This window comes from Arvicola amphibius, chromosome X (assembly GCF_903992535.2).
Source record: "Arvicola amphibius chromosome X, mArvAmp1.2, whole genome shotgun sequence".
NCBI classification, from domain to species: domain Eukaryota; kingdom Metazoa; phylum Chordata; class Mammalia; order Rodentia; family Cricetidae; genus Arvicola; species Arvicola amphibius.
The window spans coordinates 137,265,114-137,289,033 of record NC_052065.1 but is presented as its reverse complement, the minus strand read 5'-3'; the positions used below and the strand labels follow the sequence as shown (position 1 = coordinate 137,289,033).

The window sequence follows — 23,920 nt, the reverse complement described above, 5'->3', positions numbered from 1 at the left end:
TACATGAACAATATCTAGTCCATTTGCATTTGAAAAATTCAGAGAAAATACTCCATTATCTATCCTATCTTGGTGAGTCCAAAGTCTTGTACCTAATTTACTTTCTATCCTAATATGTTTTCTGTGTCTGGTAAACAAGGAAAACTATAACTATGTAGTCTTCAACTCCCTCAGATACCCAAGAAGGAAATATTGAGTAAGCAGGAAGTGTGAGCAAGCAACTACCAAAACTTGAGAGAAATGACAGAAAACAGGTGACTGCCCAGAAAGTCACCCAAAGTTCCTCTGCAATTTTGGAGCATCCATCTTTGACCTACAGGCCTAGAATATTTGACAGACTTTTCTATGAAGCAGGGTTTTTGAAGCACTGTTCCTCCTTGTCTGGGCAAGGTTTGGCAGTCACTCTCTTTTGTGTCCTGCTTGTCCCATTAGGACAGCACACTGTAAGCAGTTGAGAAAAGGGCACATTCTTGTTAAGTGGCTTACTTTTGCCACAATGTAGAATTTCTTCAAAGCCCATCATCTTCTCTGAAGTAGATTGGTGCTGCCAGGAGCAGACATGTCTATTTGTCATTTAAAAAAGAACCTATGTTATTAAAACATCTTAAATGCCATATTCTGTAGATCTCAAGTGTTTGAAGATGACCTGTCTATTGAAAATGTATCTTTGTTTTATTTTGAAAACATACCTAATGTAACTACAAGTTCAATTGTAATAGGTGACTAATTACTAACCTGCATTTCCTTATCCTATACAGTTAGTAATTATAACTTTCAAGGACTAGAAATTTGTATTACATTGTTAAATGAACTATCTAGGTACAATGACTTAAACAAGATTAGAAACCGATGTATAGTATGTTTTAACAAAATTAATCTCAAATTTGTATCAATATACAAAATTTGTATACAATATACAAAAGTCCAATCCAATGTAAAACAATTAAAACTAGTAGTTGCTTTTCTAAAGTAGATTCAATAATCTTTTTATCTTATATCTATATCCTCCCTTTTTTCTTTTCAAAGTAGATTCAATAATTTACCCTTTTATCCTAGCATAGCTATATCCCCCTCTTTTCTTTTCAAAACAAGACCCTTGAATCTAATTTCCTTTGTTTAGCTTTTTTTCCTTATCATTACCAATAACAACTTGTAACCAACGCCCTAAACAATGACAAATATCCATATCTCATTGAATGACCAAAAACCACCCACGCTGCCTCTTGGGAATGAGGGTATCCTATTCTTAAATTTATTTCCTGCTGTCTGGAGGTGACAGTATCTTTAAGGGATCCTGAAAAGAAAAATTTGGATTAATTGTCAAGTCCTGGGAGAGGTAGCTATATCATTTTTGTACAATTTCTGTGTAATGAGAAAGTGCAGGGCTTGTCTCAAGTCCTGGCTAGAGTAGTCTGTTAGGCTGAATCATCTCAGCTAGCCACCTCAAAATTATTCTAAGCAGGGGGCTGGAGAGATGGCTCAGTGGTTAAGAGCATTGCCTGCTCTTCCAAAGGTCCTGAGTTCAATTCCCGGCAACCACATGGTGGCTGACAACCATCTGTAATGAGGTCTGGTGCCCTCTTCTGGCCTGCAGACATATACACAGACAGAATATTGTATACATAATAAATAAATAAATAAATATTTTAAAAATTATTCTGAGCAGTTTGTAGTCCAAAGCCATTCTAATTTAGGTGGTGTTTTTCAGCTTAGTGGTGTTATCATAGTCCTAGAGGAATCATCATTGTGGGGCCCTGTCCCCTTTTTGGAGACTTCAAAGGTCACTGTTAGGTGTGCTCACGGTTCACTGTAGAAAACTAATACTCAAACCTAAAACCATATATCAAAAAGTAGATGAAACCTTTTTCTAGAATTAATTAGTACTCTATATGACCATTAATATCATGACAAAATGTTTAAAATATATGAGGTAAGAGCCAGTGGCTGACTGTTTTGCTCTTCTGACTTTCAGGTTGAACCCCAATATCTGTCTCTGGGTTACATGCTACAATATAGGTCCTTCACTTGTTTGGTTAGAGTTACTCCAAGATATTTTTATATAACTTGTGGCTATTGTAAAGGGTGCTGTTCCTGTGATTTCTTTCTCAACCCATTTATCATTTGTATATAGGAAGGCTACTGATTTTTTTTTTTGTTAATTTTGTATCCAGCCACATTACTGAAGGTGTTTATCAGCTGTAGGAATTCCCTGGTAGAATTTTTGTATACTATCATATCATCTTCAAATAGTAAAAGTTTGACTTCTTCCTTTCCGATTTGTATCCATTTGATCTCCTTTTGTTGTCTTATTGCTTTAGCTAGAACCCTGAGTACTATATTGAATAGATATGGAAAGAGTAGGCAGCCTTGTCCCTGGCTTTAGTGGAATCACTGAGTTTTTTTCCATTTAATTTGATGTTGGCTATCAGCTTGCTGTATATTGCCTTTATTATGTTTAGGTATGCTCCTTGTATCCCTGTTCTTTTCAGAACCTTTATCATGAAGGGGCATTGTATTTTGTCAAAAGCTTTTTCTGCATCTAATGAGATGATCATGTGATCTTTTTCTTTCAGTTTGTTTATATGGTGGATTACATTGACAAATTTTCATATATTGAACCATCCCTGCTGAATCTCTGGGATGAAGCCTACTTGATCAGAGTGGATAATTTTTTTTGACTCCAGAATTTTATAACCAACTATTTACCTATCATCTCCACATGATTGTTCATTAGCAGCACAAGTTTAATATGCCCCAAATCAGGCTCCTGATCTACTTTAAGCCATGATATAACCTTCTCCTGGGTAAACGATAATTTTTTCCTATGTATTCCTGACAAAAGCTTAGTCACTCTTCTTTCCCTCTCTTTTTTAGTCCACATTTGATCTAACTGAAAATTATATTGGTATAAGAATATAACAATAACCTGACAACTTTTCAACATCTTCAATGTTAACACACTGGTGTTTTCCAATGTTACTTATCACTCAAGTTATTGTGATAAAACTGGTCTCCATATAGCCACTTTTGCTACCCCTCCCCTACTACGGTCTGTTATCCACATAGCAGTCCAAGGGAGACTGATTAAAGCATGAGTTGAAAACAGCCACCTGCTCATAATTTTCCAGTGGTTATCAATTTTACTCAATTTAAAGCACAAAGTCCTTTCAATAGTCTGCAGAAGAATCAGTAAAAATGAATTCCATCCCATCATCTTTGCAACCTCATTTCTTACAGCTCATCACTTGTTCCTTTCACAGTAGGTATAGTTTCCTTTCTTGTTCTTTATTTTAAATTATTTTTTTCATTCCTAATTATGAATATACATGTGAGTCTATGTGTGGGTATGTGTTCTGTTTCTCAGCAGCCAGAAGAGGTAGACAGGTTACCTGGAGCTGGAGTTACAGGTAGTTGTGATCAACATGATATGGGGAATGAACTCATTTCCTCTACAAGAGAAGTATGTACCCTTAATTATTGAGCCATCTCTCCAGCCCCTTATATTTTGTTCTTCAAACATGCCAAGAGCATTTCTTACTCAGGGCTTTTGTGCTTTCTCTACACTTGTTTGTAATTCTTTTCTGAGATAGCTGCATGGATTGCTTTTCACATCCATCAAGTTATCAGACCAGCAGCTTCCAAAATCTTTGAATAGTTTACCGATACTAGAGAACACATCCATCCATCCAGATATCATTGCTGACAGACAACCCAGAACCCTGCTCTTTATCCTTACCTGTGGAACAACTAAGATTCTGGGATACAAAAATGGAAAAAAAAAAAAAACCCAGCAGTTCTCAATCTGTAGTTGTGACCCCTTTGGGGGTCAAACAACCCTTTCACAGGGGTTGCCTAAGACCATCTGAAAACACATATTTACATTATGCTTCAAAACAGTAGAGAAATTACAGTTATGAAGAAGTAATGAAAATAGTTTTATGGTTGATGGGTACCACAGCATGAGGAACTGTATTAAAAGGTCACAGCATTAGGAATATTGAGAACCACTGACCTACAAGGAGATACCGAAACCCTAGACAGTAGTGCTGTCATAGCCCAGCAGGGGGTTTAAGGGGAAGAAATGAAACAAATTGTTCTTAGAGGATTTGTTGATAGAATGACTTCTGATTAACTAAGCTTTTCAGGAAACTGTGTGGAAAGGCACAATCTTCCTTTGCTCTTCAAAATTTCTCCTTCCAGACAATCTAATCCCTTTATGACTTCAATTGCTCTCTGCTTTGCAAAGTAATTCACCCCATTATTTTGAACATCAAGCAAAGGCAGTCAATTTGCTTAAGACATACAGACATAAATTTCTCAAACTCAGACCATTTTCCTCCGTCTTCACTGTTATCACCATTGTCCAAGCCATTACTAACTCTCTTTGGAACTACTTCAATATCTTACCCTTCTCCCTATTTCTGTTCATTCACACATCCATGGCACATTCTCAAAATGTGTAGAATTATTTTATCATACCATGTCTGATCAAGTCATTCTCCACCCAAATCACAATCTACTCATGACTACAAGGTTCTTCATCATGTCCAGTTGTGAGTTCTATAAAAATAGTAATCTTACTTCCTTCACCAAAGTTTCTCCAACTTATAGAGCAGATATATTCATGAATAATCAGTAAAAATTTATATGATTTTCTTATTCTACTTTAATCCAATAAACTTAAGTCTTCCAGAAAACATACACAAGATTCTGATCTGTAGCCTCTGGAATTATCTGATTACAAGATCTAGTTGTGACTGTCTCCCACAAGGCCTAATTTAAAATTCTGTAACAACTTTAGGCAATCAACCATGGTGCACTACTAGTTTATCAATATAGGCCATTGTTTCTCTTCCTCCTTTTCTTGACTCCTGTCATCAACTTCAATAATTATCAATTCCTAAAGATAATGTTTTTTATTTCATTTGAGATTTTTTAATTTACTCTTCCAAATGTTGTTTAAATGCTGTTTTAACAAAAGATTAAGAGTATGGATTTTTTTAATAAGACAAACATAGGTTCAAATTCTTACTCTACCAGAAATTAAGAGTAAATCGATATCTATAAGCTCTACTTTAATACATGCATAAAATTGAATGATGATATTCAACTCATCAGGTTGTTGTAAGGAAGAGACAATCCATAAAGAAGCACTTGATCATAATTGTCCTAAAATGATGGGTTTATATTTATACATAAACAAATCTCTTGCACAAATGGTATCATGTAACACACTGCTCTGTTAATTTTTTCTTATACAGTGTATTTTCTATAACTACATGAGGGCAGAGATTATGTCCATCTATGATAATTACTATATAACTACAGCCAATCAGTGCATGTACATACTTATTGAATGTAATCAAAAGAAAAGGTAGTTAAAACATGGCAGAGCAGAGACTCAAGAAAACTGGGTCTTTGACAATATAGTTGAATCATAGATTTCCCTACACTGAAGCCAGCCTGTATTAAGATTCTTTGAAACATTAGATAATACATCTCTTTTTGATTTATGTCTTTCTCCCACTTTTATAGTTGAAAATCTAAGTGGTACAATAACATTCACTGCATGAGCATGTGATATTTTATTTAATCAAGTCTCATTAAATATATGCATATACATCATCGTGTATTTGACTAATTATGCCAAGTTAAAATTCTTAGAAATAAAATTTATGAATCAAATATTATAATTACCTAAATATTTTATAATTCATTATTCTCTAGAAATATTTTACAGAACACTCATGAACAGTGTATGGTAATATCTATATTAGGTATTACTGTAGTTTTTAACTCTTTGCAGACTTGGGAGGTTAATAATAAACCAACATTTTAGTTTTTAGTGAGAGATGTATGACATAGAGTCTCTGTAGCCTAAGCTGCCCTGAAGCACATTATATAATACAGGCTGACCTAAAACTCATGGAAACTCTCCGGCCTCACACCAATATTTTTAAACGTGTATATCTTTGATTATTGAATTTCTGTGCTTGAAGTTAAAAGTAGTTCCAACTAATAGTGATAACCTGTTCCTTATGAGTAAAACCACCTTATACATGAAAATTTCTTCCCTGATCTTCATGTGTCAAAAAATTCATAATTAAAAAACATTCTGGTGTTTGGTAATACAGAAGTCTCTAAGATTTAGCAATAAAATCTATTATCTGAAAGAAACTGGAATCAACCTTTGTCTCAAAATTGATTAACCAAATAGCTGGAAGACATGCTGGGAGGAAGAATTACTTTCCACTGAATACAAGTTTCTATCATTTAATTTTAAAGATTTTGTAAAGATTTGTTGTTGCCTTTTTCTAATTGTGTTTGTGTGTACACATATGTACATTCATATGTACATTTGTGCCAGTGCCCATGGAATCCAAGAGAGAGCGTTGGATACCCTGGAGCTGAAGCTACATGCTGTTGTGAATCACCTGATATGGGTTGGGGAACTGAATTCCAGTCCTCTAAAAGCAGCAGTGCTCTTAACCAGTGAGCCATCTCTCTAACCCCTCCCCCATGTGCCTTGGGTTTCATATCATGCAATTTATGTAATATTTCTTACACAGTATGTTGTCTTGATATTTTGTAGCAATAATGTTAGGTGCAGATAGGCCTTCTCTGCCTAAAACCTAGAAAACATCATCTTTTAGATGGAGATGAACTTCAGATTTCGTCAGGAATCGCCATGTCTAGCCATTGATTTTCTGTTGTTTCCACAAAAAAGCTCTTAACATATACTAGTTACGTACATGTAAATGAACCTCATAAAAATGTGAAGAGACCCATATTAACCTTAGATATCATCTGAAATGTTTTTCTCATGTTAAAACATAAGTGCTAATACTTCAAAGTATTAGGACGAATGTGGGAAGTTAAGAGAAATGAGTACATCATGAGGGCTCTGCCCTTGCACTTCAATTGAACTTACCGGTCTCCAGACACATACAATATAAATGCTTGTTTTACCTGACTTTTGGTATTTGCCAGAAACCTATACAGATTAAGATAAACATGAAAAAGGTATCAGGCAACAGTTTGAATATAACTGTTTTAATTACATGAAATACAAGTACAAAACATCGTACAAGTATACTTTTTACTACACAGAGATAGAGTAACATGCATGTATTTTTACCAGAATCTGTACCACCAAGTACTTCTACCACAGTGCCAATGGCTTTCCACAGATTTTATCATTCCTATGCAATTTTATCACAAATAAAAAAGCTTACAACTCTTTTGAACCAATGCAGATTTACATTTATGTTAATAGTCCTGTTCAAGGTGCTTTGGAGAACTGTTACATAATATAAAATTATCTTAGCTTAAAGTTTTGAATGGGTAGTGTTCTCTCACATTGATCAAGTCTCCCTTATACTTGCAAAGACATAGCATACTTATTTGGGGTCAAAATTTTATATATGTCAATAGCCCTCAAACTGTGTATGAAAGTGAATAATCATTTTCTGAAAGATTAGAGTATCATAAAAGTTACTGGTTAAGCAGAAATGCATGAAACCCCATTTATAGAACAAAACAGCAACAAAGGATGATAATATCCTACAAATACTAAAGAAAAACAAGTTAACAAATATTGAATTGTCTTTCTTGCCTCTAAAAGGTTTACCACATTAAGTGAGAGTAACATCAAGTGATAAAGAAAAAATTGTGTAAACTGTGCTGGTGCTCAGCATTCAGCAGCCTCCATAGCATTCCTCACAGTTTTCGGCCATTTCAGTTAAGAGTTGTCTTATAACAGATAAAATAAAACAAAAGCAGCATTACTTTGTAGGGAAATATGAAAAGAATACTGTTAATTTCATAAAATATTTGAAAGTAATTTTTGTTTTCATAAATAAATAAAATGGTGTCTTTATGTTTTAATTATTTCTGCTGTGAAAAAAACACTCAAAGTTACATCAATCTTTAAAGATAAACACTGGCTTATTTAACATGTTTGGAAACCTGAACCACATTTTCAATTCCAGTGTTATGCTTTGTTCTTGGCAGAATCATCTTTGTTTCTTCTTTTTACATCCCAGTTATAAACCCTAGCCATATCTGCAAGAATTGTCAAAGAAAATGCAAATATAATGCTAAAGATAACAAATGAAATTATCAGTAACTCATAAAGTGAAACAAAGACACAGAAATCACACAAACAAAAATATTAGTGGCAACTACTGTTGACAGCCATGTTGTTATATTATCAATTGCTAAGAAAATTCTGGAATTAACTTCTAAAAAAATCAAGACTTCCAATCAATAACTGCTTAGCATATCTAGTCAACTATAATACTACAGTTAATGAATATATGCTAGATACTCTCAACAAATTTGAGACATATTACAATACTGCCCAGGCTTTCCTGAAACTCACGGGTTCAGACTCAAACTCCAAACTCCCAAGTATATGGAACTGCAGTATACACACCACTATGTCTAACTCATTTTTTCTATTATTTTGTCAAGCTTTAAAACTAATTCTTCATTCACAAAGTTTCAAAAATCTCTGACTCTAAACCAGCACAAAATGTTAAAATGAGTAAAATTATTAAAAATTTTATCTCTTACAGTTCTCTGGGCTTAACAGATCCTCTAGTTTACTAACTATCTGTGTGACTCTACACATCCTTGAATTAGCTAGTTGAAGTCCCTTCCTTCATGGAGTTTAGATTCATCAGAACTTACTCTAATGTCTGTCTAGCACTCTAACTTTTTCAGTTTATACATTACTATATCAATGATAAATGGCATTTCTCTAGTTTCTAGGATTCAACTTAGATGACTTTCTTTCATTGAATCTCATTTTCTCACACAATAACACCTTTTCTTTTCCATAAGGTCTAGCTCTCCTAGAGCCTCAGAATCTCACAGCTGAATCAAGTATTCACATCACTAGTCAGATGATCCTGGCACTAAACCTCAAAAAAACCCTATCTTGCAAGAACATACCTACTACATGCTACATGTTGGGAGAGGCTGTAGCTCTTACAATTGAAAAACTTTGGGTTAAGCAAGGAAAGCAAAGTACTATGTGTACAGTGGGGGACTGCTCTGACAGAATTAGAAAAAGTTGAGAAATTCTCTGATGTTTAAATTGAAATATGAAGGATAAAGGATTACCTTCAAGTATAAAAAGAGAAATCATTCTAGGTAGGAGGAACAGATGAAGGAAAGAACAAAAGGAAACACAAAAGGCCTGTGGTATTTTAGGGGTGAATAAAATAACATAATAACATAGAGGACTTTTTTTTTTTTGGTTTTTCGAGACAGGGTTTCCCTGTAGTTTCTAGAGCCTGTCCTGGAACTAGCTCTTGTAGACCAGGCTGGCCTCGAACTCAGAGATCCGCCTGCCTCTGCCTCCCGAGTGCAGGCAACATTGAGGACTTTTGTTTGTGAAATTAAACTATTTGATTATAAAGGTATAATAAAATACTTGAAAAAACTTACTGAGCAGTGTGAGTCTGCTTTCTGTTCATGTCTCTACATTTCAAATTTATTATTTTAACTCTAAGCTTTTTGATTCAAATAAGATAGCCATCATCTTATACAATCTCCAACTTCACATTTACTTAAGAATAAAGTCGGGGGCTGGAGAGATAGCTCAGAGGTTAAGAGCACCGGCTGCTCTTCCAGAGGTCCTGAGTTCAATCAATTTCCAGCAACCACATGGTGGCTCGCAACCATCTGTACTGAGATCTGGTGCCCTCCTCTGGCATGCGGGCATACATCGAGGCCCAATGTTGTATACATAATAAATAAATAAATCTTTAGGAAAAAAAAAAAGAATAAAGTCATGGGGGGACTGGAGAGATGGCTCAGAGGTTAAGAGCACTGGCTGCTCTTCCAGAGGTCCTGAGTTCAATTCCTAGCAAGCATATGGTGGCTCACAAAGCATCTATAATGAGATCTGGTGCCCTCTTCTGGAGTGCAGGCAGAACACTGTACCCATAATTAATAAATAGATAGATAGATAGATAGATAGATAGATCTTTAAAAAAAAGAAGAAAGTCCTTCTTCCCATGAAAACAATATAGGAATTTTTTAAAAAAATCTTTCTCCTTCTCTTTGCCTATTTCTTAAAAGGATACTGACTTCTGTAGTAGTAAATTGATCTCGAAGAAAGTCAAGGTCTTCCTCAAGAGAATCCAGATTCTTTGTGGCAGTTGATAAATTCTTTTCCAACAAAGCCTGAGCTTCATCAATATCGTATTCAAGCATTACATTAGCCTAAAGAGAAAAAGTCATGACAATTACTTAACAATCTCCATGTTAATGCAAGTGTCTGCAAACTGCAGCCCCTGGACCAAACCAGCCCACTGTCTTATACTTTGCTACAGCAGAGCATAAGACAAAGACCATACAGCTTTAAAAAATAGAAAATATTACTATATGAGCCTTTACAGAAAACTTGCTGACCCCAGAGTTACAGGTATGTAGAAAATGAAGTATCAATACACATAATCACAACACACATTATGAAATGGGAAAAGGTAGAATAGTGTGTGTTACCATTTCTGTAAAAGGGCAGATGGATATGGTCTTTACCTATGTATGTATAAAACTTTTCTTGAAGGTACTGTGGGACAATGGTTTTACCCTATAAAGATATGTTTCTTGTACTTGTTTAATAAAATGCTGATTGGCCAATAGCCAGACAGGAAGTATAGGTGGCACAACAGTGACCAGACAGGAAGTAGAGGTAGGGCAACGAGAATTCTGGGAAGTGGGAAGTTTCAGTATGTAGTTGTCACCCAGACAGAGAGGAAGCCAGACACAGAGCAAACAAGATGTGACTGCCTCGAAAAAGGTACCAAGCCACGCAGCTAACATAGACAAGAATTATGGGCTGATATAAGTTATAAGAATTAATTAATAAGAAGCCTGAGCTACTAGGTCAACCAGTTTATAATTAATGTAGACCTCTGTGTATTTCTTTGGGACTGAACGGCTGCAGGATCAGATGGGACAGAAACCTCTGTCAACAGAAACCTCGGGCAACAAGAAGGATACCAAGAAATAGACTACTGATTACTTTAAAGGCAGGTACACTGTGCTAAAGAGAAGTAGGCTCTTCACAGGATATCTTTGCTATAGATTTGTCTCCCAGAATGAAAAGCACCAAATATATATACTAGTAGAATATTGAAACAGGGTCTTTGGAAAGCCATCGGATTTAGATGACATCATGAGGAACTTACATATGGCATTAGTAAGTTAGTATGCCTTACAGTTTTACCACATAATCTCTTCTGCCATATGATACAGCCTATGGTCCTCACCAGATGCTGGCACCATCTTCTTGGACTTCCCAGTTTCCAGATATAGCAAACAGACCTAAATCTTTATAAATTATCCAGTCGGTGATAATTGACTCATAGAGAAAATGACTAAGATGGTGCTTTTATACCTTTTAAATCACATATAAAAATGTTATCTGTCAAACAAGTATTAAAGCTTAACAGAGACTTGTGGCTATAATCCTGGAATGCAGGAGGCTGAGGAAGTGCTATATAGTAAGTTTGTCTCAGGAAAGAAAAACAGAAAAAGTCACATCTATTTTAATACTCAGGAGTCAGAGGAGATCAGTAGTTCATGGTCATCCTCAGCTACACAGTTTGTTGCAAGCCTGGGATACAAAACAATCTGTCAAGAAACAAAGAAGCAAAAAGCATTACCCAGCACTTGCTAGTCTGATCCAGAAAGAGTGGGAGGTCAAGGCCATCCTGGGCCACTTAGGAAGGCCTTGTCTGAAAAAAAACCAACCAAAGAAAAAACAACAACAAAAAAAAAAGAAAAACAGAAACTGGGGATGTATTTCATTGGTAAAACACTTGAGTAGCTTATGCAAGACTCTGTTCTGAAAGAAGATGGGTAGCTGCAATGGTAATTATTCAACCTCAAATAACTAAAAAACAGTACTTATTGAACTTCAATTAACTAAAAAAACAGTAATTAAAACAAAGGAAAAACCCACAAAACATTAATAGTTGTACATAGTGGTTTATGCCTTTAATGTCATCATTTTTGAGGAAGAGCCAGGAAGATCTCTTAAGAGTTTGAGGTCAGCCTAGTCTAGGAAAGCCAGGACTACATAGAAAGACTCTTCATCAAACAAACAAAAAAAAAAAATCAAAGAAAGAAAGGAAGCAAGCAATCAAACATTAAAAGCCAGAACACATACATAACTCAAGAACACTGAAAATATATACTGGCACAAAAATTTATTCACAATAGCCAAAAAGGAGAGATATACCAAATATCTATTAGTTAATAATGAATAGACAAGATGTGGTTTATATACAAAACAGGGTATTTTGGGCTATAAAGGAATGAAGCCAATACACAGAGAAAGGATGTAAATTAGCAGTTGCTACTGCTCTCAGGCATCTGGTAAAAATTAAGTACAGTGGATGCCAGAGGAAAGGAAGTAGCAAAAGGAATGTAGAATAAATGTTAATAGAAATGGGTTTCTTTATGGGGTAAATAAAATGTTCTGGAATAAAAAAGAGATCACAGTTGCACAACTACACACTAAAAACTATGAAACTATATACTTTTAAATAGTAAATTTTACCTTAATTGTTAAAAAAAGAGACAGTATCTTCAAAGAAATGATTTGGGACCTTTACACACAGCAACAATGTGGCACACAGCAGATAATGGGAACTCTAAATTAATATCAGTAACCTAACTAGAACACAAGATTTTAGTCAGACACAAAGGAGAAATATAGCAAGCTACCATATTACATGTACATGCTTTTTAAAAATGAATGTATAGTGATTATCAGAGACTAGGAGGAAATTTGGTAATAGATACCAAAGCACAGTTCTAGTGTTCTAAAGAACACTAAAGTTGTGTTAACTACAGTTTATAATACTCTGTAGTGATATTTTATTTGTATTTTAATAAATAAAGATTGCCACAAGATCAGAAAGTAAAACAGCCACACTGGTCAGCCTTAGAGACGAGGCAGTGGTAACACACACCTTTGATCCCAGTAGCCACACTAATTTGCCATAGAAACCAGGTGGTAGTGGTGCACGCCCTTAATCCCAGAACTAGAGAGGATTATTAGACGGGAAGAGACAGCACTTAGTCTCATTCTGAGATTACCAGAGGCAGGATTACCATTTTCGGATTGAGGTAGAGGTAAGAGCCAATGGCTAGCTGTTTTGCTTTCCTGATCTTCAGGTTGAACCCCAATATCCATCTCTGGGTTTTTATTAGTTGTGCTACAATATTCTACTATTTCTATATATTTGGAGGAGGGGTGTTGAGACAGAGTCTTATCCCATAACCCAGGCTAACTTTGAACTTGAAGGAATTAGCCTACCAAAATGCTAGGACTATACGTATTGCCATGAAGCCTAACCCTTAGAGCTTAATGACTCCAAATTCAAAGTAGTAAAAAGATGGAAATATTAAATTGCCCTTAGTAGATCAGTATACATTGTAAATACATACTGAATTACCACACTATACCCTACAAATACGTATGGCCAAAATAACAATTAAAGGGTTGGTGTAAATCAGACATACAGTAACTGCCTAGCAGACTTAAGTCCCCTGAGTTCAATCCTAGTAAAACTATCTAAGCACATCTCTCTTTTGAGAAGTTGAGAACCGTGTACTTTTCCTAAGCACTTTCTCTCTCTCAACACTAGCACTTAGATTTGAAGCATCTTTTACAAATACTTCATAAACTTTGCTTCATGCTAACTTATCCCTGAGTTATTGTATGCAGCATAGTCAAAGACCCACTTTTACCTAGTAGCAGTCCCTCAAGAGGAAGAAAGATCCTCAGGCTACCAGCAGCAGTGCTGCAATGTATCTCCCTACCACCACTGACACTGAAGGATGTTTGCTGAGGAATGTAACACAAGAGTATTTTGGAATATTTTGCACTGAAATGTAAATGACAATTGTATACATACCTCTGCAACTATACATTCCACTATATCATACAGGAATGATCAGAACACTGTATCATAGAAATCAGCAAATGTTACAAATAAAGGTCTTTCCTCCCTAATTGTTCACCATTTTGTACCTAAATTGATTGCCACTCGCCAGCATACCAATGAATATACTTTGAAAATAGGAGAAAGAAATTTGATTACATTAAAACTACTGGTAATTCCCTAGGGACTCTACCTCTTAGTGCAGGCCTACAGTCTCCCTAGTTCTTTGCCTCTACCCCTTTCAGCTTTTCCTTCTAGACCCCCCATTTCTTTGTGAAACACACTGACCACTGACTCCTAAGACCTGGGATCACAAATATATGTCTTGCCTTTTCTATGTGAGTTCTCAGTATTGAACTCAGGTTTTCATGCTTGTAAAGCAAGTATTTTACCAAATGAGCCATAGCCCCTCCCCTCAATCTTCCTTCTGTTGCATTCTAAAAAGACAAAACAGTAACTGGAGAAGTAGTCGGGCATGGTGGCATGACTGCAATCTCAGTAGTGGGTAAGCAAAGGTGGGAGGATTAGAAGTCAAAGGACAGTCTGGGCTACAGATGAGATGTTGTCTTAGAAAAACAAAGGGCTGAGGAATGTGGCTACATGGTAGAGTGCTTTCCTGGCATACTCAAAGCCCCAAGTTCACTCCCTCCCCCACTTCCCCCCACCTCCCGCCACACACACACACACATATACACACAGCTGAAGAATAGGTTTGGTCAGTTTTGCTTGGACTGGAAAAAACATTAAATGTGTGTAGTCTTTTAAAGACACTCCTAATTCCAGTCTGTTTCTAATAAAGGACCATTTGAACTCTACACCTTCATTCTTTCTAAAATCAAAGAGTGATAAAGACATTACATTTTAAGAAAAAAAAGTTTTGCTGGTCAGAAAACATTGTTTTACAAATACAGTGAATGGCTGTGGCTATAACATTTACTTACCCCCAACCACAGGCACACTTTATCAGTAGGGGGAACCGAAGCTTTGCAATACAGGTTGTCTGCCAGTAAGAATCTGGTCTCCATTGAATTGGTGGACTCCTTTAAAAAATGACAGTACCACAGACAGGTCAGGTTGATATCAAGGTTATAAAGGAGGGATCCCAAGACATTTAAAAGAGTACCAACATGAAGACTTACTTAATAGTAAAAAAACAAAGAGCTATTATATAATGAATGGCTAAAATGACTTGGCATGGACTCTGATTCAGCTGCGTACTAGCTGTGTAAATTTGGAATGTCACTATTTATCTATGCCTCAAGTTCCTCATCCATAAAATAAAACAATAATAGTTCCTGCAGCTATGAAGGTTATAATAAACCCCCAAGAAGTACATCTTAGTTTCAAAGTTAAGCAACGCCTAAGAATAAAAGGATGAGCAAAACTACTTAATCAAATGGAACCCGGAAGCAAGCAGATGTCACTATCCTTGTATATGACAAAATAGACCTCAAACTAAAATTAATCAGAAGAGATAAGGAGGATATATCACTCTAATCAAGGGAACAGTTAACCAAGAAGATATTATTATCCTAAACATATGTGCAAACTCATGGGTGTCCAATTTCATTTTTAAAAAATATCTACTACTGGATTTAAAGATGCAGATTAACATCAATTCATTATTAAGTAGGTGATTTCAATACCCCACTTTCTCCAATAGATAGGTCATCTGGACAAAAGAAACAGAGAAACATCAGAATCAATTGATATCATACATCAAATGCACCTAACAGATATCTACAAATATTCTATCCAAAGACCAAAGAATATACATTCTATTCAGCAACATATGGTTTTCTAAAGTAGAGCACATCTCTGAAACACATTGAAAGCAGTCCCATGAGGAACATTCACAGCTCTAAGTGTCTACACTAAAAAAATAAAAAAGAGCACAAATAAATGGCTTAATGATGTAACTCAAAAAGTTGGAAAAAGAACAAACCAAATCTAAACTCAATCAACGTAAAAAAAAATATAACTCAGAGCAGAAATCAACTAAATAGAAACAAAGAAAACAATATAGAGAATCAAAAAATCTAAGATCTGGTTCTTTGAGAAGACTAACATAACTTAGATGTTTAGAAAGAGGGATCCAAAATAACAAAATCAGAAGTGAACAGAAAAACATTACAACGGACACCAAAGAAATGTAGAATATTATAAGGGAATATTTTTAAAACCTGTACACCATTAAACTAGAAAATCTAAAAGAAACATCTGAATTCAGCCAAACCACCAAAATTAAGCCAAGAAGTCAATGACTTAAATAGACCCCTAAGAAATAAATGTATGAAATAAAAGCCTTCCTTTTGGGATCCTAGTCTATTTGGATGCATACCTTCCTAAGCCTGGATGGAGGGGGAGGGCCTTGGACTTCCCACATGCAGGGTACCCTGACCTCTCTTAGGACTGGAGGGAGAGGGAGGAGGATGAGTGGTAGAGCAGGAGGGAAGTGGGAGGAGGGGAGGAAGTAGAAATTTAAATTCCTATTATTTATAAAGTAATAAAAAATTATCAGAGAAAAAAAGAAGAAAAAAGCCTTCTAGCTAAAATGAAGTCCAGGATCAGATGGATTCACAAAAGACTTATACAAGACATTCAAAGCAAAGATCTATAGCCAATCCTTAAACTATTCAAAAAACAAAACAGAAACAAAATGATCACTCCCAAACTACTACTATGAAGCCAATATGCCAGTAACACACCCATAAAAATTAAGTGAAAACATTCTTAAATTTTGCTACCTTAGAATAAGACATTTAAAAAAAATACCCAACATTATTTCTAATTAAAATTTCACACACAAAGTAATTTAAGTGAGGAGCTGAGAATTAAACTTGACTTTAGGGAAAGGCCACAAAGCCATCTTTTTGACGTAAGTATACTATTTTTAATGTTACTGTAGGTAACATTAACAAGAAGGTATAGGTGAATCCTACTTCATAAATGAAGTTCCAGTAACCAAGGAGTCAAGGAAATCAAGTCTCTGTCAAAGAATTCTGATTCACTTATACTTGCAAACAAAAATACACTTACTTTTTTCTTCTGCATGTATTTTAGAATTTCCAAAGTCTGTTTAATTTCAGGAATCTGACCTTTCAGTCTGTGAGGAGAGATAAAAAGGTTAACATAGTATTTTACAGTCAAAAATAAACATCAGGGCCATCTTACTAGGCTTGCAATTTTCAACTGATATATCCTTAAAAACTATTTATATAAAAATTAAGATATTTCCTAAGATTTAAATATTTTAGATATAAGAGAAAATATTTATGACAAATATTACAAAACAAAGTATATTTAATAAGCCATATAGAGAATATTAAGAATATAAACATTTGATTACAATATTTAAGGGACCAAAGAGATTACTCAGTGGTTTAGAACACTGTTCTTTCAGAGGACCCAAGTTCAATTCCCAGCACACATGTGGTGGTTCATAACCATCTATAACCCAGTTGCAGATCTGATATCAGTTCTGACTTCCACAAGCACCAGGCATGCACACAGTATACAGACATACAGGCAGAAAAACATTCATATGCATAGAATATTTGTTAAATTAAAAAGTAAGATAATATGTAAACTATGGATATATTCAATACATAGTGTAAAAAGTCTTATTTTATGTCTAATTCCCTGTTGCTAACATTTCTAGAACAGGCCACATTTTGTGGAAGTGATGCACAGGCTCTGCATTTGATTATAAACTTACATTTAAAAGATCGATTTTATAACTAGTTTTTAAAACATGTATCCAAATATATTAAATTCCAAATCTGAAAACATCAATCACCTGTGTAGTACTATATGGGGCTGTTATAGGTATACATACTCAGCACAAGTAAATTATAATAAGCTAACTATCAGGCAAAGCACAGTGATGTCTTCTCAGTGTATACATTTGTCATACTGTTTTTTAAAATGTACAAATCATCTAGATGCCCTTTGAATCACCCAGTGTGAATTATTAGCTACCCTATCACAGATACAAGGTATAAAGGTATATATATACTCTCCAGAGGTAGAGAAAGAGCCAAGTTGTGAAGCTGATACATACAAATACTGATCTCCTGACCTGGGAGTCCCCTCTGTGTGGTATAATTACCATCAATGAATAAAGAAACCTCCTTGGCCTGTTGGTAGGGCAGAACTTAGGTAGGTAGGGAGGACTGGACTGAATGCTGAGAGAAAGAAGGGCAGAGTGAGAGCCACCACGGAGCTGCCAGAGTCAGACATGCCAAATCTTTGCAGGTAAGCCACCGCTACGTGGCAATATACAGATTAACAGAAATGGGTTAAATTAAGATGTAAGAGTCAGCCAGTAAGAAGCTAGAGCTAATGGACCAAGCAGTGTTTTAATTAATACAGTTTCTATGTTATTATTTCAGGGCTAAGCTAATCAGGTGGCTGGGACAAACAAGCAGCCCCTTCCCCCAACAATCTCCACTTCATGCAAAGATGAAATGCAAATTAAAACTACAGAGATTTCATCTCACCAGAGTCAGAATAGCTATCATCAAAAACACCAGGCTATGCCTGGTAGTATAGGCCTGTCATCCCAGCTATTTAGAAGGCAGATACAGTAAGATTAAAAGTTCAAGACCTACCTGGGCAACTTAAGAACCTATTTCAAAATAAAAAAAATATTAGAAGAGCTAGCAATATAACTCAAAGGTAGAGCACCCACCTAGGACACATGAGGCCTTAGGTTCAATTACCCAGTATGGCAGGAAAAAATAAAGCAAGGCCTTATGGTACACACCTGTAACTCCCTACACTTGGGAGGTGAAGGCAAAAGGATCAGAACCTCAAGATCATCCTTTGCTCCATAGCAAATTCAAGACCAGCCTGGGCTGTATGATATTCTATCTTAAAATTAATTAATTAATTAATTAGCTAGCAATACTGGCAAAGATATACAAAAAAGGTACCTTATGTACAGCTAACAGGAATGTAAATTATAATACCTCATATATAACAATATGAATACTCCTCAAAAATATAAAAATGAGGCCAGAGAAATGGCTCAGCAGGTAAAAGCCCTTGCTGATAAGTCTCTCAACCTGAGTTCAATCCCTAAAACTCAAAGAAAAATAGGATGCAGTGGCTGTCATCTGTAATCTCAGTATGGCAAAATGAGAACTACCTAGAAGCTAGCCTGAAGTATACAAAGTATTAGAAATAGCAAGAGAGACCCGGCCTCAACAAAGTTGCAGTAGAGAACTGATCCAGAAAGTTATTCTCTGACCTCCACACATGCACTATGGCACATGAGAACCTGTGTTTGCGCAATGGCATGTATGAACCTGAACATATACATGTGCATACAATATAATTGGGAAAACTAAAGAAGGAAATACTATCTGATTCAGCTATATGATTGGATACCCAAAACAAAGTAACCAAGGAAATGTTGTGTGCATACTAATATTCACTATGGCACTATTCACAATAGCCAAGAACAACAGATGAATGGATAAGCAAGTATGTATGCATGCATGGTACACGCACTTATGTGGAAATGAAACATTATACAACAATTAGTAAGAATGAAAACATATCATTTGCAATATAATTAACAGAACTATATACGTCATCATGTTAAACAAATTACACCAGACTGAAGTAAAGGAAAGGGTGGGTGGCATCAGGGAAGGTGAATATGATCCAGACACAATATTTGTATGTGTGGCTATATCAGAATAAAACTCACTGGCTTGTACAACTTATATAATTGATAATTATAATAAAGTTTTTTAAATGTAGAAATTGTTTTGATTACCTCCTTTTCTTTTGAGCAAGGTTGAGTTCCATAAACTTATACTTCTGATATTGTTCATCCAGCTTCTTTAACACTGTATCTGCAGTCTCATTCCCAGGCTGCTTCATGAAAGAATCTACATCTTCCTTTAATATGAAAAATAATATAAAATCTTAAATTTATATCATAAATCTGATTTTCACTTTGTTTATAAAATGCAAAAGAACAAGTTTTCTTTTTTTTTCTTCAAAGGCTTGTTTAATTTTTTCATAAAATATATCCTCCCCCAACTCCTCCAAGATCCTCCCACCTCCCCAACTCCATACCCTTTCTCTCTCTCTTTAGAAAACAGGCAAACAAGCAAAAAAAAAAATCACAGCATAATTTTAAAGAGAAAGGAAAATATAAGAAACATACACACAAAATCCATAAAAACACAAAATCTGAAATAACATTCAAAAGCCAGTAAGAAAGAAAAATGCTCAAACAAAGCAATATGAGACAAGCCTACAAAAATACCATTGAATTCATTTTGTATTGGCAATCTACTGTTGGGCATGGAGCCTACCCTTAAGTGTGTCTAATAGACTCCATTAGCAAGAACTAATTTTACCAAATGGCGTATTTTTAATTAAAAACATAATTATAAAAAGTTAAACACAGGTGGATTGGAGCTCAGTAGTATACCACTTGCCTACCAGGCATGAAGCCCTAGGTCATCCCCAGTACTGCCAGAAGAAAAGTTACAGATAAGCTAGACATGACAGTACAGGCCTATAATCCCAAAATTCATGAAGCAGAAGCACAAAGATCTGAAATTCAAGACCAGCCTAAGACATACAACAAATTTGGGTTATCCCAGGTTACATAATGCCTGTCTCAAAAAAAAAAAAAAAAAAAAGACAAAAATAAGTTAAAGAAAGACAATTTGGGGGCAGCTCCCTATATTATGTAACTAATTTAGTCTTCTCTTTCTAATTCTGATTCATATATAGGTTGAGATGTTTTTTACATTTCTCCTGTATTAAATATTAAAACTATTGACCAGGTGGTGGTGGTGGCATGTGCCTTAATCCCAGCACTCAGAAGGCAGAGGCAGGTGGATCTCTGAGTTCAAGGCCAGCCTGGTCTACAAGAGTTAATTCCAGGACAGGCTCCAAAGCTACAGAGAAACCTTGTCTCAAAAAATCAAAGAAAGAAAGAAAGAAACAAAACTATTAGCAATGAAAACACACTGTCTATTCATGTTCCCTAGTCAAAGAATTGAGCACATTGTGTACCAAATTTATCATTTTTCTTACTGCTTTAATTCAGTTGAACATGTTTTATTTTTCACGGTAACCCCATAAACATTGCCATCCATATATACTCAAGGGTAAGCAGCAAGTGGGAAGGCAGGGCAGGATTCAAATACTCTCTACTGTAGAATTTTATATTGCTACAGTATCATGTCACTGCCATTCGTTTTGGAACATCAAAATAATTATGTATAGATTGGGCTGCTTATTACATCTTATTGGTATATTTAACCATATGTAACAATTTTCATTAACCATAAAATTTTAGAACCAGGTGTCACCGTGTCTGTCTTTAATCTCAAAGCTTGGAAAGCAGAGATAGGAGGGTTGCTATGAGTCTGAGGCTAGCCTAGTACACACAGTGAGTTCTACGCCAACCTGGGCTACAGTGTGGGGCTCTGTCTCAATAGAAAGATAGAATAGATAGATAGATAGATAGATAGATAGATAGATAGATAGATAGATAGATAGACAGACAGATAGATAGATGGTTTAGGTTAAGATTATAATGCCCTCAGATAAGGTTGGTATTCATTAATTCAACACCTGAAGTTACCTCTGACTACTATGTTATATTTAAGACACATGGGAATTACACTCACACACATATACACACAAACACACATATATATACATACATACATACACACACGCAATCTTATGTATAAGCATTGTGGTAGGATCAGGAAAAATACCTAACTGCTAAATAACAGAGCACAACCAGAGGTTCTGAAGCCCTCCTGTCTGCTCATATGTGAAGTCTGGATAGCTCATTTATATCATGTGTGATCTAGGACAAAATATTCAGGAACAATATTTTCTTGGTTTCTTCACCTATATCTACAAAATAGGAACAACAGCCACTCCCTCCTAAGTTTTACAAAAATCTCTTTAAATTTCTGAACCTCAGAAAATATTATTTCATGTAAAGATCACTTGAAAGATACTTTAAAAAGCATGGCACACTGAGAAAACGCAAACAATTATCCCACCAGTAAATTAAAATATACAATATAAAATGTGATTTAAGTAAAAGAAATGGGTCTTTTGAAGAATATTAGACATAAGGGAGTATATACACTTTTGGTATAAAACAAAAGGTCAAGGAAAATTCCACTAACTAAGATTATACAGCAAGCAGTGCTTCAACACAAATAAATGACAAAATATATACAACTTCTACCTTCTCTTTGAATTTGGGTTGTTCTCCCTGTTACGTGAAACCTTCCAATTGTATTCCCCACAATTCTCACAACTGCATACAATTTGTTGTCTCCCCAAACTGCTTGAATGGAAAACCAAATATAAAATGGTTTCAGACACCTAATGACAGCCAGTTATGGACTGACTGCACTGCATAATCCCTCAATTTCCAAAAGCAAGACACATAAGGAATTCACATTCGTGATAACTAACATCTACTTTCACGGCAGCCTACTTCCATTTCCAAGGAAACGGACCACGACCCTGCTCAAACTGACTAGGTGTCACTCAGTTCCGCCTACTCACTGCACTGTTTCCACCCATTACCTATGTCTCCACCACACCATCGCTGTCTTGTGCTCCTCAATAATCGGCCTTCCCCCCCCCCCACCCACCCAAAGGACAACCGCCTAGCATCCGGGTCCTGCTCCGCAGTCCTCCCCCCCACTCCCTCTTCTGGCCAGTCTTCAAAGCCATCCCCCGGCAGGGTCTGAAAAAACAAGGATGCGGGCGGGCGGGTTCGGGGAACAGACCGGGCATTCCCTCCCGGGACCTTTTCAGCTCAGCTCCTCCCTTCCCCCAACAACGCAGACCTGTGTGGCGAATGAAAAGTAATATTCAACCTGGGACCAAGACGCCAAGGAACAGGATCTCTTACCACAAACACCGCTTCAGGAATCCCTAGGTGGAGCCGCCGCCCGTTTCCAGCAGCAGTTTCTAACCCACAACCGTCCTTAGCCGCAGCCATCTTAAGAAGGCCGAAGCGCAAATATCTGCCTTCGGAGGCGTCTGCCGTTGGCGTCAGTGATTGGATCGTTTGTACGTGAATGCCCGCCTCTCTTCCTATGAGTCTGCGTATTCATTGGTGCTTATGTCTAGGTGATGATTGGCTAAACGCGTATGAGTGACAAGTTAAGAAGAGATTTGGTCGAAAAGCGGGAGCTGCTGGAGGACCAATATCGACTTCTGGGAAAAGGAAATGTAAGAGATTTAGGGAATGAGCAAGCTAAAACCTTGGGAATCCAGACCACGGCAGACCTCACCACTACCTGTGCCTCAATAAGGAGGACATTTTCCAGAGTGGCTTCCGGGACGATCCCAATTCCCTCACGCAGACGGATGGATCCGATTCAGAGTATATCCCCTGGACTAATCATGAATAACCCGCCGTTTGCACCAGTGTCCCTCAAAGGGCACCTTCATTGAGAATCTTATCGCCCTCTGGGTCAAAAGCTTTCAAATGTCTATAGTTTACGTGCAAAATCCCCAAAACTGTGGCTAATTTCGTAGGTCCAAGGACTTCGCCCAGCGTTGCCCTTCATAACAACCCTTTAAATGTATTGATAAACGGGTTGTGGTGGCATAAGCATTACATGAGACCCTGTTTGCAAGTCAAAGCAAATGTAACATATAGAACCAAGTAATTATAAGTTGATATCTTTTAATCTTTTTTGTAAAGGCGAGGGCGCACACGCGCGCGTGGGGGAAGGGAATAATAAAGCAAGACTTCTAGACACCCTTAGGGAAGGGGTGGGGTTAGAAGACTGCTGGATAATTGGTTGAGTTGCTGTGAAAAAATAAAGCAAGACTGGAGAACTGAAGAGAGCAGGTTTTCAATGTAGTGTTTTTGTTTGTTATTGCATTGTAAGTATATATGTTCAACACACATGTGAAATCAG

At 36.2% G+C, this 23,920-nt stretch overlaps 1 protein-coding gene across 1 annotated transcript; it reads right to left on the bottom strand.

Annotated features, from left to right (window-relative positions):
- Positions 1–7,037: 7,037 nt before the first annotated feature.
- On the bottom strand, positions 7,038–23,027 carry Vbp1 (VHL binding protein 1). Its single transcript, XM_038316466.1, has 6 exons — positions 22,900–23,027; positions 19,762–19,886; positions 17,013–17,079; positions 14,915–15,013; positions 10,098–10,236; positions 7,038–8,064 (listed from the first exon to the last, which is right to left on the bottom strand). The coding sequence occupies exons 1-6, from the start codon at positions 22,987–22,989 to the stop codon at positions 7,994–7,996; spliced, it is 591 nt and encodes a 196-aa protein (XP_038172394.1). The 5' UTR covers positions 22,990–23,027; the 3' UTR covers positions 7,038–7,993.
- Positions 23,028–23,920: the final 893 nt, after the last annotated feature.

What these genes read in the sequence shown, in the direction of transcription:
- Vbp1 (XM_038316466.1), bottom strand. Translation starts at nt 22,989, where the DNA reads ATGGCTGCGGCTAAGGACGGTTGTGGGTTAGAAACTGCTGCTGGAAAC. An exon ending in AAGTGTGCCTGTGGTTGGGG is followed by an intron (nt 10,237 to 14,914) that starts GTAAGTAAATGT and finishes TTTTCTCTTTAG; the next exon opens with GCTAATGTAATGCTTGAATA. An exon ending in ATTTACTACTACAGAAGTCA is followed by an intron (nt 8,065 to 10,097) that starts GTATCCTTTTAA and finishes CAATTCTTGCAG; the next exon opens with ATATGGCTAGGGTTTATAAC.